Below are 15,564 nucleotides of genomic sequence, written 5' to 3' on the forward strand. Positions count from 1 at the left end.
TTTCTATATTAATTTTTTTTCCTACTTCAGATATTTCAACATTGAAATAACATTAAAACATTTTCAACATTATATTAACATTAAAAAGACATTTAAAAAAATTTAATGTTTTTGTAAAATTATTTTATCTTTAAAATGAGTTATCTAAAATCACAATAATGTATGTGCTTGTTTCACCTGAGTTTAACATTAAAACTTTTACATTAAAATAATGTTATTTAAATATTATTTAACATTGAGAAAAATTTGATGGACAGTGCACGATCAAACACAAAACACAAACAGTACTAATCACAGACAGATGACATTACATTTGATTGAACAGTTAGCAATTCTGACTTTATTAAACAATGTAAAATGCCTGCAATTCTTCTTTATTTTCATAAGCTATAAACACTAAAGAAATAAAAAAGGGACTGAACACCCAACCTGTATTTTCCCTGAAATTGGAGGTGAACTGGCACGTGAGCGTGGTTCTACAGAGGAACCAGGTGAAGTTACCATCACACTTGGTCGACTAGAGTGGTGACCCGTACTTAGTGTTTCGTTATTATGTCGATAATCTGAAAAAAAATCAATTCATAATAAGGTCAAAAACATAGAAGTCATATCACTTAAGCTGCCCTCCCTCATACTGAAGATAAAGTTAACAGTTCATTAGAAAAAGCTGCAATGATTGCAAAATATTGAAACTACCAAGAAAGGTAAAGTTAAGAACTTGGTTTTTAATATACTAAATTCAATTCTGTAAAATGCAACTCAACGCATGATAATGACTGCCATTTAATACACATAACAAGTAATAATGACTGTCGTCAAAAGTTATCTATGTTGAAATACACCATTTTTCCTTGCTTTTTAAAATATAATTATCATATAGTAATTTTCTTTCTTATTTTTCCTTATAATTGATACAGAAGGAAACATTTAAGGATGAGCTTTGTCAGTTTATCTGCAATGCCATTTCTGAGAGTAAGTTCACTCACATCAATACAAATCACTCAAACAAATTGTTTTGCATTAAGCCACACCCCTATTTTGATGTCAGCTTGGCTTTTTCCCATGGTAAATATAGTGCCTCTGTCTCCATGATGACACTTAACCTACATGACTATTCCTTTGTCTCTATGGTGATCTTTGAACTCAGTTCACATAACATAACCTCTCTGATGGCATCTGATCTACCTACCCTTGACCCTGTTTAGATCACTTACCTCTTTCTCTATGGTCACGGTCACGATCACGGTCACGGTCACGGTGGTCTCTGTGGTCTCTATTATGGGTGTAGTCACGATTGCTATGACTATCACGACCATGTTGATGATCTACTGTTGGCTGCACACCGGGTGGAATTTCTCCTGTGCTACAAAGGAAAGAAAAATAAAGTTGTATTAAGTTGTTTCCAAACAAAATTTGGATTCCTTATGGAATCAGTGGTACACGTATGTAGTTTGAGGACAACAATCATAAGTTCCTGACAACCAGTAATAATTTGGTGTAAACAGAACCAAAGGGCAATAACTCCTTGATAACTCACCTAACACTTCTATGTACAATAAGTTCAACTTGTGGTTCCTGTTTTGATTCTAGAATTATGTCCTTGACCTCTTCAAAGGTAGCCCTCTGAAGGCCACGCCCATTCCACTCAATCACCTCATCACCTGTCAAAGGTTGTAGGGCAAAGTTCATCAACAAACAGCTTTCATTTAATTCTTCAAAAAGTCATAAGTATTTCAATGATTGAAGATGAGCATGCACAATGGTATGATAGGAGGACAAAGGAATCAATGAAATGGACTAAATATAAACACTCCTGTGTTAATGAGAAGTCTAAATATAGGCATCTTTATGGTTATGATTATACCAATATTAACACAGAGGTAGTCAGAGAATATATATTAATAAGACATGTTTTCATATCCTTACAGCATCTAGAATAATATCGTGTGATATTCTATGATATGTATAAATGTATTCTGTGAAGGATTTCTTCCTTGATGTGTCGGAGCATCGACCAAAATGCCCCAACCAAAAATGTAAATATGAGCAAAAAGAGAATTATGAAGGAATGACAGAATGAGGAACAAGGGTAACACTTTATGATCCCGACCTTGAAATTGCAGGGACTACATTTTGAAAAACAGCATTATCAAATAGCAGGGATCTCCAGAATTTTTCAGGATTTGAGTAGGTGATTATATCTGATATGTCTTAAACGAAGTATTTGATTTAAATTCTTTTATTTACCTAACAAATGCATAGTAAATGTATTAGACCCTGGTTTACTTATAAATACATAATATCCTCAGGACCTTGACATCGATTTCAATATCCCTTTTCTAAAATCCCTGTATAGTTTTTCAGTAAATTATTTTTTTAAGATAGGGGTTTTAAAATACATATGGTTGAATATGAATATATTTAAAAGTGTTTCCAACTTCATTATATTTTTGATGTGTACTGGACATAGCAAATTTTTTACTTTTAAATATCTAGTAAGTAATTTTGACTGTATGGTCTGATATTGGTACTGGATCCTAACAAACAAATGTTCATTGGATTCGTATTACTGGAGTAGATATATGATCAATGAAGTGATAACAACAGTACCATAAAGAAAACTGTCAAATCTGCCCATGTACCAAGACACAAAATATTACATAAGTTATATCACAAACATAGGACATAAATCAAAGATAAAAACTATAATTGAGAAAGGTGGTGAAAATTAGGTATGACAAATAGGTGTTGATATTCCCTTTGACCATTAGATTCCTGTGACCTTCAGTATGGGTCAAGGTCATTCTTTTACAGGTTGCAACAAATTTAATTCCTGTGACCTTCAGTATGGGTCAAGGTCATTCTTTTACAGGCTGCAAAAAATTTAATTCCTGTGACCTTCAGTATGGGTCAAGGTCATTTTTTGGTAAACGTTGTCTGGCACCATCCATGCAACCTGTCAGTCAAATATCATGCTTCTGCAGCTTTGGGTTAGATAGAAGGAGGTATATAAGTTTTTCATAAATTCAACCTCTATAATCTTGAATAAAGATCAAGATCACTCCTTTTCATAACCTTTGTTTGGCATCATCCTAAGAATTTATAAGCCAAATACCATGCCTCTGTGTCTTTTCCTTAGTCAGTAAAAGTTGTATGATGTTTTAACTAATTCAACCCCGTTACCTTATACATGGGTCAATGCCATTTCTTCTCACATCTTTCTCAATTTCCATCCTAGGAACCCATCAGCCAAATGACATACTTATGCACCTTTTGGCTAGTCAGAAGATGATTTAATGTTTTAACATTTTTGATTCCTGTGACCTCGATTAAGGGTAAGGTCATGTGTTTTCGCAGACTTAACTAGCCTTACTTTTTGCAACCTATCAGGCAAATATCATATTTCTGTGCATGAGGTCTTAATATATTTGACATCTGTAACCTTGAATATGGGTCAAGGTTATTTCTTTTTGCAAACAATGGCTGGCTTCATCCTCAAAACCTGTCAGCCAAATACGTGATGCTTCTGCAATTTTTTGTTCCTAAGAAGAAAAGATTAAATATTTCAACAAATTTGACCCTGTGACCTTGAATATAGTTCATCATTATTTCCTGTCATAAACTTTGTTTGACTTCATCCTAGGAACCTATCAGCCAAATACCATACTTCTATGTCTTCTGGTAAGTGAGAAGAAGTCATTTTAAAATCTAAAACAAATCTGACTCCTGTGACCGTGATTAAGGGTCAATGTCATTTCTTTTCACAATTCGGTCATGCCTCATACTAAGTACATCTCAGCCAAATGCTAAATTTCTATTTCTTTTGGTGACTTGTTTAAAGCTTTCAACAAATACAAAATTGGTTTAATGCTTAAACAACTTTTATCCATGCAGCCTTGATAAAGGGTCAATGTCATGTCTTTTTTGCAAACATTGTCTGACTTAATCCTAGCAACCAAGTTATTAGTCAAATATCATGCTTCTGCACATTTTGGTTAATGAGAAGTAGTTTGTTGTAACAAATTTGACCCCGGTGACCTTGAATATGAGTCAACATCATTTCTTTTCACAGCCATTTTTGGGCTTCATCTTAGGAATATGTCGGCCAAATACCATGCTTGTGCACCTTTTGGTTAGTCAAAAGAAATTGTTTAAATGTTTAAACAAATTCATCCTTTCTGATCTTGAATATAGGTCAACCAACCAACCAAATACCATAACATTTGCTCTGTTGTTTTTTGAAAAGATGTCAAGAAAATTGAAACATTTACACCTCATGAATGGAATAGGGATGTTGGAAGATGCACATTAAATGGTCAACAATGGCACTGCGTCATGGGATAACTTCACTCAACATTTTCAGGCCAGGCAAGCTTAAAACAGTCAAGGTCATTCATTTCAATAAACTTGATATTTGACACCTGTGATTTTGAAGCTGGGTCAAGATAAATCACATTAATAAAACAAACTTGGTAGTCTTTCATCCCGACATGTATGCTACAGAACTAATATCAGCACCCTAGGCCTTTTAAAGATTTCAACAGAAATTAAGATAATAAAGAAATAAAGATTGAAAGTGGGTCAAGATCATTTGTTTTACAAAACTTGGTAGCCCTTCCTCCAGGCATGCTGCAACCCCAATGTCAGGACCTTGATCCTGCTGGTCCTGTATCAATTACTTATTGTACCAAATGGGTAGGGATGGGGTATGAAGAATCAACCAGCAATTTTGTTGCTTGAAACAAATTCTGCCAAATGAAACCATAACCAGTTTTCAGAATTTACAGATTTTGGCAAATCAAAATTAAAAGCCAGAGCTAGCCCTGGGTAGCCCTTCATCCGATTATGCTTCAGGCCCAATATCAGAACTCTCGGCCTTTTGGTTATTGAGAAGAAGTCATTTGAATGGAAATTTCATTTCAGTATTAATTACCATAACTTTCGTTTGTAAATTTGATACATGTACCTACATCCATCTTTGTATCCCAAACACAAAAGATTAAAAAATCCTGCCCTCCCTACGATCATATGAACCATCACGGCAGAGACACAGAGTGATTTCCTGTCTTCTTCCCTTTATGGCACCAGCGAGAACAGACAATGTCCAAGCTGAGTTCTTGACTTCCTTCATTCTACCTTTTTTGTATTGCTGCCGGATTATTTTATATCACTCAGTTTTATCTTTACAAAGCCAATCTCTCAATTATATTGTCTTTTGTGAAATTTTTTATGTTTATTTGTGCCAATTTTTCAGCCGTTTTTTTCTCAGCGCAATCCAGGGTCAAATTGGCCAGGAGTTCCTGTTTCCCAGCAGTTTTACCTTTAGGCAGGGACTTAAGGCCCACAGAGGGGCTGGGTTTGCAGGCCAGGCGTCTGGTTTCTGGTCTTTGTTTCCTCCAGGCTCTTGGTATACAGGTGCCTGCATCCTTGGGCGCCTAGGCCAATACCAGCAAACTTCCTACTCTTTTTGTTTAGGGACCGCAATCTTGCACCTGGCACTATAGCCAGTTATCATGCTGCTATTGCCAGTGTCCTTCTCTTTTTACAGCAGGAAAGAGATAGGTTCGTTCTTCTCCCCTTCTGCCCTAATCAGAGGCTTCACTCTAGATAGATCCAGAGTTCGGCAGCTAGCCCCACATTGGAATCTGGCCTTGGTGCTAGATCCCCGGACTAGGACTCCTTTTGAGCCTTTGGAGTTGGCCTCGTTAAGGTTCATTACTTTCAAGGCAGGAGTGAAGTCCACACCTTGTTGTTGCTTCCTTCTTGCAGAAAAGTAGTAGCACTAATTGTATGATGAAAGATATAGAATTTAAAAATAAAAAACAAATATAATTACTGCAACACTAAATAAAATGAAATTGATTCATCCAAATGCAGTTTCCAACTGATATCAGCAGAATTTGTGTTTAGCAGTACATATATATCAATGATCAGGCACCTGTATCCTAATTACCCTAGAAATGTATTTACTTTATTTTCCATAGGTATATCTACAAGTATGTTTATCTATAGCATCGCTACTAATTTACTTATCTATTTTTTTTACATTTCTTTTTATTTACTGATTTTTATCTTGAATCTAATATTTTTTACTATGAAACTGATAAATACCAAATCATTCGCCATACCAAAATTGTTTCCCAGCATACAGGGTTATTTTCACCATGACCATTGAATCATAAGTCATGCCCTAAAGACATTTTAGAATCTTGAATGTTAGAGTATAGGATTTCAGGATTTTTAAAATCTTTAGATTTTCTTTGACCTATAACTTTAGGATATTGATTCCAGGATTTTTAAAATCTTTAGATTTTCTTTAACCTATAATTTAAGGATATTGATTTCAGAATTTTTAAAATCTTTAGATTTTCTTTAACCTATAATGTAAGGAAATTGATTTCAGGATTTTTTATATGAATTTTAAAAGGACCAATAGCAGGAAATCTGGGTAGATGAAAAGAAGAAAGAAAAGACCATGGATGAACAGAGATGAAAGGATTATTTGACCCATTTTCAGATGGCCACAGCGCTAACCTGGGCGGAGATGACCCACTGTATCAGCTATGCTACCCTTTTTGACTTTTGTTATGAAAGCACCAAATTGCCCTTGTTCAGTTCCCTGTCCACCAACTATCTTTAAACCTGTAAAAACAAAAGAGATATTATTCTAATCAGGGCAACGCCATATGATACTTGTACACGTACTTCATCTTGTCCCATGCACACATCAATTGAATACATACATAAAACACAGACACCTGAGAACTTAGAACAAGTGTATTTGGACCTATCCTGACATGTTTATAACAGGCCGATATGTTCAGGGAGCTACTGAACATTCAGTAAAATTAAAGCTCTCTAAATCAAATACACCTGTTAAAAGTTAGCAGGTGCCTGTATTGAAATGTACCATATTTCAATAGCAATAAGCCCATGACTGGAAATAAACCCATCCACTTCTAAATCAGTGTTAGTTACATTTCAGCAAATTTATTTGTTGTCCTGTAATAAGCCCGCTCCCCTACTTAGAGTCAAGGACAAAAATATGTCAGTCATCTGGGCTTATAGCTTGATAAATATGGTAATACTGGTACGTATACAATAGAGATTAAAACTAACTCTAACATCAGCATCTAAAATATAGTTTTCATTTACATCTAATTGTCATTACATCAATGGCGAACAAAACACAAATTGTTACAAATAATCATAAATTATACTTTAACATCAAATATTACAAAGTCATGTGGTTATGAACAGATCTTCACAACACTCTCCTTGATCATTACTTCAAACAAATTTGGTTGGAGAGAGAGTAAGACTTTGTTAGCAACAGATTTTGTTGTAGATAAAGGAAGACTTTCTAATATCAGATTTTGTCATAGAGAGAGGAAGAATTTCTTATAACAGGTTCTGTTGTAGACAGAGTAAGACTTTGTTAGAACAGGTTCTGTTGTAGACAGAGTAAGACTTTGTTATAACAGGTTCTATAACAGGTTCTGTTGTAGACAGAGTAAGACTTTGTTATAACAGGTTCTGTTGTAGACAGAGTAAGACTTTGTTATAACAGGTTCTGTTGTAGACAGAGTAAGACTTTGTTATAACAGGTTCTGTTGTAGACAGAATAAGACAGAATAAGACTTTGTTATAACAGGTTCTGTTGTAGACAGAGTAAGACTTTGCTATAACAGGTCCTGTTGTAGACAGAGTAAGACTTTGCTATAACAGGTTCTGTTGTAGACAGAGTAAGACTTTGTTATAACAGGTTCTGTTGTAGACAGAGTAAGACTTGTTGTAGACAGAGTAAGACTTTGTTATAACAGGTTCTGTTGTAGACAGAGTAAGACTTTGTTATAACAGGTTCTGTTGTAGACAGAGTAAGACTTTGTTATAACAGGTTCTGTTGTAGACAGAGTAAGACTTTGTTATAACAGGTTCTGTTGTAGACAGAGTAAGACTTGTTGTAGACTGAGTAAGACTTGTTGTAGACAGAGTAAGACTTTGTTATAACAGGTTCTGTTGTAGACAGAGTAAGACTTTGTTATAGAAGGCTTTGTTGTAGACAGAGTAAGACTTTGTTATAACAGGTTCTGTTGTAGACAGAGTAAGACTTTGTTATAACAGGTTCTGTTGTAGACAGAGTAAGACTTTGTTATAACAGGTTCTGTTGTAGACAGAGTAAGACTTTGTTATAACAGGTTCTGTTGTAGACAGAGTAAGACTTTGTTATAACAGGTTCTGTTGTAGACAGAGTAAGACTTTGTTATAACAGGCTTTGTTGTAGACAGAGTAAGACTTTGTTATAACAGGTTCTGTTGTAGACAGAGTAAGACTTTGTTATAACAGGTTCTGTTGTAGACAGAGTAAGACTTTGTTATAACAGGTTCTGTTGTAGACAGAGTAAGACTTTGTTATAACAGGTTCTGTTGTAGACAGAGTAAGACTTATTGTAGACAGAGTAAGACTTTGTTATAACAGGTTCTGTTGTAGACAGAGTAAGACTTTGTTATAACAGGTTCTGTTGTAGACAGAGTAAGACTTGTTGTAGACTGAGTAAGACTTGTTGTAGACAGAGTAAGACTTGTTGTAGACTGAGTAAGACTTGTTGTAGACAGAGTAAGACTTTGTTATAACAGGTCCTGTTGTAGACAGAATAAGACTTTGTTATAACAGGTTCTGTTGTAGACAGAGTAAGACTTTGTTATAACAGGTTCTGTTGTAGACAGAGTAAGACTTTGTTATAACAGGTTCTGCTGTAGACAGAGTAAGACTTGTTGTAGACAGAGTAAGACTTGTTGTAGACTGAGTAAGACTTGTTGTAGACAGAATAAGACTTTGTTATAACAGGTTCTGTTGTAGACAGAGTAAGACTTTGTTATAACAGGTTCTGTTGTAGACAGAATAAGACTTTGTTATAACAGGTTCTGTTGTAGACAGAGTAAGACTTTGTTATAACAGGTTCTGTTGTAGACAGAGTAAGACTTTGCTATAACAGGTTCTGTTGTAGACAGAGTAAGACTTTGTTATAACAGGTTCTGTTGTAGACAGAGTAAGACTTGTTGTAGACTGAGTAAGACTTTGTTATTCCAGTAGGTATGTGATTACAAATTTGTGACCCACTTGTTAGCCAAATGCTGTTTTTGGTATTTTGGTTTTGGAAAAGGGCTTAAATAATGTTATTATAACTTGTACCCAACACCATTGTTGATAATTATGGCAATAAAACATGTTTGAAATAACGCTGTCTTCAAAAACATGAAATAGTGGTAGTCAGTTAGATAAAGGATTGAAGTCTTTTTGAAAAACAAAAAAAAAATCCTTGGTTGCTATGCAGGTGTAAATTCATTAAACCAATTGAAAATTTAGTATATGCATATATTTTATTCTTTATTTCCAAATATCATATATTACCTTTCAATGAAAGACAAAAATCTATTTTAAAAATGGTTGCCATGAAAATGAACAAAGAAAGTTACATATATTCTGATGTCTGTATTGGATTGAAGTCCTCCAACATATTGATTTTTCACTTTTGAATAACATTCTGAAATCTAGCCTTTCAAAAAAAATTGTCACCAGAACAAAGTTTAATCCTAAATCTTTTTTAAATCTCAGAGGAGTACATCTGTAAGGTTTAGCAGAAAAATAAATTTGTATAATGTAAAAAGGTCATTGAAAATAACTAAAGGGAAAGTGCATTAGATGGGATACTACTTCATGTCATTCAACAGATGTTTTGTGGTTTTAAAACCATGAAAATGAAACACAACGAAAATTGACATATATCAATCACACAATGAAAAGTAAATAAGTCACAAAAAACAAAAATAAAAAATCAACTGGGCTATGAAGAAATATGTTGTAATTTGTATTGCTATACTTCTCTGAGCTTTCTGGAAACATAATTTGTAATAAGCCAGTAGATCTACAACATTATATATTTAAACATTTTTTTAAAGATGCCAAAATTTCCTGACAAATGGGTTGCCATTAGACCAGGTCCATTCCTGTCGACTTTCCAAATTGGGCAGCAAATGATTGGTTAAAATTTATGTTGACTAAAAGCAATACTGGGTATCAACTGCATGTTCTGACAGAAGTGGTGCAATATTGCTGTCTTCATATGTTCTTCACATTGCCTCCATTTTGACGCCTGAGGTTTAAGAATGATTGAGAGATCAAAGTATAATCACTTGGAAAAAGCATAATAAGACCTCCCGCTGACAAAAATGTTGTCAGCTTAGAAAATTTTATTTTGAGTGGGCTAAATAATTTCAGACCTCAAAATAGAATTTATAGACTCCCAAAAATTAAAAAAAAATCAGTAAGCTTAATTTCATGTCACAAGTTTTGAATTAATTATCAAAACACTTAAATATTTACTCATCCAGACTTTTCTTGTAAGATACACAATATAATTAATTAGGAGTTCTCAAGTCATAGACATAAACAACATCATGGATGATATCCTACTCTTGGCATTTCACTCTTAAACTCATCAGACCTGAAACAATTTTTACGTTAAAAAAGTGTTATTAGTGTAAATAGTCATGCACATGGATATCTACAATATATCCAACATCATATTTTAAAAGTAATAATTTTGTGCAATACATCATCAAAATGTGTGCAACTGTTCAACTACTGATGTGCAATACATCATCAAATAATGTGCATTTTTTATCACATTAAAATTTAGACGACCCTGTAGCTAGCCATTATATACTGAAGCAGAACTGTATATTTGTCAAAGTAAATTACTTTCTCAATAGACTTGTGCTACCTTGTACACACCCAAGCATTAATTCACACCTTTAATTTCACATCCTAACAATGTACACTAATCATACTCCTGTAATCAAGCCAGACATTACCTTGTATTAGCATTTATCTTAAGATTTTAACATTTAAATCAATAATTTACTGTCATATGGATATAATGGTTTTTACAAAAACATAACAGGTAACCCTTACTGATCTTTATTGGTGTATTATGCATACAGTTATAAAAAGAAAAACTTTCATGCAAAATCAAGAATATATTAGAATAAGTCATGCTTCTTTAACCAAGAAACCATTAAAAGTTATATCTTCTTACTAACGTGTTTTAAATCATGATGGAGATTAATTGGTTGATGATAATCATTAAAAGCGTATATATTAATGGTTGCTGATTTCAAATATGTATAACATTTTTTTATATCATATCAAAGGGGTTTCCATGGGAAAAAAATTTAATCTAAATAAGGTTTTCCCTTATCAAAATGGGTTATGAAAGCAATGTCAATTTTCTCATATCCATGTATATATAGAATGAAAAATTTATTAAAGTTCAACTATGAAAAGCTTTTCAAAAACCATTGGTAATTATGTTTATGGAGTTACTCCCCTTTAATAAGAGCTGCCTCCTTCTTACAAACAGATGAGCAATGAGTGGTTGAGTACAAGTGCAATAAGTCTATTTATAGTAACATATGAGGAACATCATTTTGTTCTCAAATGAGAGCCCCACCCTGACCAAATATTTCCCTACCCCGGGGCCTGTCTACTCACCCAAAATTGCACCAGAGTCGTCTTTTCCCGTACCTTCCAAAACCGTTTTCTTCAATATCATGTGACCAATCCGTTTCGCTCCATCAGCAGACGTCTGCCAAGTAACTGGATGCTGAGGAAATCAAACACAAAACATGCACCAAGAGAACACCAAGCTGTCAACAGAAACCATACACACTGCATTTCATGTTTTATAGTTATCACTATTAATATACATTCTGCTGCATACATATTTACAAATTAAAAAGATAACACCAGGTTTGTCTGGCCTGTATCATTGATTTCTTTGAATTCAAAAACTGATGATACTTCAGTTAAATTCAGATATGTGTGACCATAGGAATTGTTGTGGAATCATTTACAATCTTTTCAATTGACAGAAAAATAATAATAATATGAAGATCTGCAAAGGTTTGTATTAAGAAACTATGACTGTTATACTAAGGGCAGTAGTGGACAGGGGTAACAGTAGTAGTGGGGGCGTAGAAACAGCAGTAGTGGGGAGTAACAGTACTAGTAGGGGAGTAGTGGGGAGTAACAGTGGTAGTAGGGAGTAACAGTAGTAGTGGGGAGTAACAGTAGTAGTGGGGGAGTAACAGTAGTAGTGGGGGAGTAACAGTAATAGTGGGGAGTAACAGTAGTAGTGGGGGAGTAACTGTAGTAGTGGGGAGTAACAGTACTAGTGGGGGAGTAACAGCAGTAGTGGGGAGTAACAGTAATAGTGGGGAATAACAGTAGTAGTGGGGTAGTAACAGTAGTAGTGGGGTAGTAACAGCAGTAGTGGGGAGTAACAGTAGTAGTGGGGGAGTAACAGTAGTAGTGGGGGAGTAACAGTAGTAGTGGGGTAGTAACAGTAGTAGTGGGGGAGTAACAGTAGTAGTGGGGAGTAACAGTAGTAGTGGGGGAGTAACAGTAGTAGTGGGGTAGTAACAGTAGTAGTGGGGGAGTAACAGTAGTAGTGGGGGAGTAACAGTAGTAGTGGGGGAGTAACAGTAGTAGAGGGGGAGTAACAGTAGTAGTGGGGAGTAACAGTAGTAGTGGGGGAGTAACAGTAGTAGTGGGGGAGTAACAGTAGTAGGGGGGAGTAACAGTAGTAGTGGGGGAGTAACAGTAGTAGTGGGGGGAGTAACAGTAGTAGGGGGGAGTAACAGTAGTAGTGGGGGAGTAACAGTAGTAGTGGGGGAGTAACAGTAGTAGTGGGGGAGTAACAGTAGTAGTGGGGGAGTAACAGTAGTAGTGGGGGAGTAACAGTAGTAGTGGGGGGAGTAACAGTAGTAGTGGGGGGAGTAACAGTAGTAGTAGGGAGTAACAGTAGTAGTGGGGAGTAACAGTAGTAGTGGGGGAGTAACAGTAGTAGTGGGGGAGTAACAGTAGTAGAGGGGGAGTAACAGTAGTAGTGGGGAGTAACAGTAGTAGTGGGGGAGTAACAGTAGTAGTGGGGGAGTAACATAGTAGTGGGGGAGTAGTGGTGGAGTAACAGTAGTAGTGGGGGACTAACAGTAGTAGTGGACAGGGTATAACTTCCATTAGTTTCATTAATACAAGGAATATCCATTGTATTGTCATCACATTTTCAGTAACAACTATAGATAATACTAGGATTTGTAACACAGTAATGCTGATCATCATTTGAAGCGCAGGACTTAGTTTTTGTCTGCTTGATTTAAATCTATTATGTCAGTTTTTTTTTTTTTTTCTAATTCTGTTTGATGTTTCTATTATAGAAATTCCTGTGGAACAGATTTCAAAAATGATCAAAATTTGTTCCACCAAGAATTACAATACCAAACACTAGTCAATTTGTTTAAAGACCTGTAAATAAAACATGAGTATCAATCTACCATACTTAACAAAATGAAATTAGGTGAGACTTTAGGTTTTTTCATGTAAAACCAATTTTTATATGGTAATACTTACCATAACTTTAGTGTGCAAATACAGTACCTACACCCATCTTTGTACCCCAAAGTCAAAATTTTAAAAAAATTCTGCCCTCCCTACAATCCACGAGCCATCATGGCAAGAACATAGAGCAATCTCCCTTCTTCTAATAACCTTCATGAAGCACCCTATAGAGGGGCAGCCAGGCAGATAAGTAAGAGGGGAGGATAGGGTGGGACTCTATGAAGTTATGGTAAGTATTACCTCATGAAAATTGGTTTTGCATGAAAAAACCTCAGTTTCATTTCAGTATTAATTACCATAACTTTATTATGAGAATTCATCTTACCGTAGTGGTGACTAGAAGCCAGGCAGTTCATCCAGCACAGCCAAAGTAGTAGGGATGGGAAACAGAGTGCCAAAGAATAGGAAGGGACCTCCTCATGTAAGAGCAGGTGTACCCACGTATCGCTGTACCAACAAATACAAGCCTTCTGAGTGGGAAGTTAGGAATCGCAGATAAAAATCTGTGAAGGTATCCCTGCCCCGCCAGAATACTGCAGACATGACCTCCAAAAAGGAGGACCGATTGAAAAGGGCCCAGGATGCAGCGAGGGCGAGGGATCGGGCGAGAAGCCCAGGACCTGATTCAGTGTAGCCTCTGGACTAACGTAGACAATAAGGGAGCAACGACAAGGCGTGGACTTCAATCCTCCTATGTCCAGAGGCCAAAGCCAAAAGGAAGACTGCCTTGAAAAGTAACAAACTTTAACGAGGCAGACTCCATAGGCTCGTAAGGAGCCCTAGTCATGGAATCTAGCACCATGGCCATATTCCAATGTGGGGCCAGCTGCTGAACTCTAGGTCTATCCAGAGCGAAGCCTCTGATAAGGGCAGAAAGAATGGAGGACGAACCTAACTCTTTCCTGCCATAAAAAGCAAGGACACTGGCAATAGCTGTATGATAGCCAGCAATAGTGCCAGGTGCCAGATTGTGGTCCCTAAACAGAGAGAGTAGGAAGTCCGCAATCAACTGCACAGAGGCTTCGAACAGATCAAACTCCCTACCGACACACCTATCACAGAAGATCCACCAATGTGACTGGTAGACAGCAGAAGAGGAAGCCCTGATTGATCGCACGATGCGATCTGACACCTCTCAAGAAAAGCCCACCTTGGTGAGGCTTCCAGAGATAGCCTCCACGCATGAAGGTCGAGGATCTCTGGTCGAGAGTGTGTCATTCTGGACCGAGACTGGCGAAGGAGATTCGGTCTGGCAGGGAGAGCCAGGGACTCCTCTACCAGAAACAACAAAAGCTCCGGAAACCAAGGTTGAATCGGCTACAGAGGGACTATCAGAAGTAAGGAGCAGTGATGTTCCAGAACTTCTGTATCACCCTGCCCACCAGACTGAAGGGAGGAAATGTATATGCAAACATCACCTGCCAGTCAAGAGAAAGGACACAGCTGCCATTCCGTCAACACCAGTTGGCAGCGCCTGGAAAGTGTGTCCACTAACCCGTTCATCATGCCAAGAACAGGCTAGAACACGATGGTCAACTGTATCTCCTGGCAGAGAAGAAGAATGTAGACGGCGAGGGCACACAGGACGCGAGACCTTCTTCGTGAGAATTCTTCTCCATAACCCAAGCCCAGGCAGTGGCCAGAGCGGAAGACAATAGAGTGCCTTATGGTAGAGACTGATCTGACCGAATGGATGACCAAGGGGCCACCAGGGAACCTAAAAGGGTGGTGGACTCTGGAATCGACGATGCCGAAGATGGTGGGCAAACCTCCCCCTTAAGAATATGGGAGACATCGGCCCGGAGGGCCCGCATCCTGGAAAGAGCATGCTGACTCTCAGCTTTAGCAGACTTGGGGCCATCAAAATCCAGCTCCTCCTCGATAGGGACCGAAGTCTCTGTGGGAGGAACAAGGGACACCAGAGGAGCCAACTCCAGAGAGTGAGGCTCTTCCATACAACGTTAGATGCAGAGCGCCTAACAGCCATGGCTGTAGGCTTGGGTTTAAGACCAAAAGCAGACCACTGGTACTTAGAGACCAACAGGTCCTAAAGGGCCGGCAAACCTTCTTAGGACCGGCGAACAAGGCCCCGAAGTAGCAGGACCG

General features: G+C 37.0%; 1 protein-coding gene across 1 annotated transcript in view; it reads right to left on the reverse strand.

The window, feature by feature from the left end:
* The window catches only part of LOC132565136 (regulating synaptic membrane exocytosis protein 2-like), a 106,888-nt gene that overhangs the window by 40,115 nt on the left and 51,209 nt on the right, over positions 1–15,564 (reverse strand). Inside the window, exons 7-11 of the mRNA XM_060229747.1 lie at positions 11,554–11,665; positions 6,535–6,642; positions 1,538–1,661; positions 1,215–1,363; positions 430–563 (exon numbers count right to left, since the gene is read on the reverse strand). Of these exons, the coding sequence (XP_060085730.1) occupies positions 430–563; positions 1,215–1,363; positions 1,538–1,661; positions 6,535–6,642; positions 11,554–11,665 (627 nt within the window). The remainder of the gene's footprint in view (positions 1–429; positions 564–1,214; positions 1,364–1,537; positions 1,662–6,534; positions 6,643–11,553; positions 11,666–15,564) is intronic.

This window comes from Ylistrum balloti, unplaced genomic scaffold, assembly GCF_031769215.1.
Source record: "Ylistrum balloti isolate Yb309-2 unplaced genomic scaffold, AGI_CSIRO_Ybal_v1 Utg369696, whole genome shotgun sequence".
In the NCBI taxonomy this organism is placed as follows: Eukaryota; Metazoa; Mollusca; class Bivalvia; order Pectinida; family Pectinidae; genus Ylistrum; species Ylistrum balloti.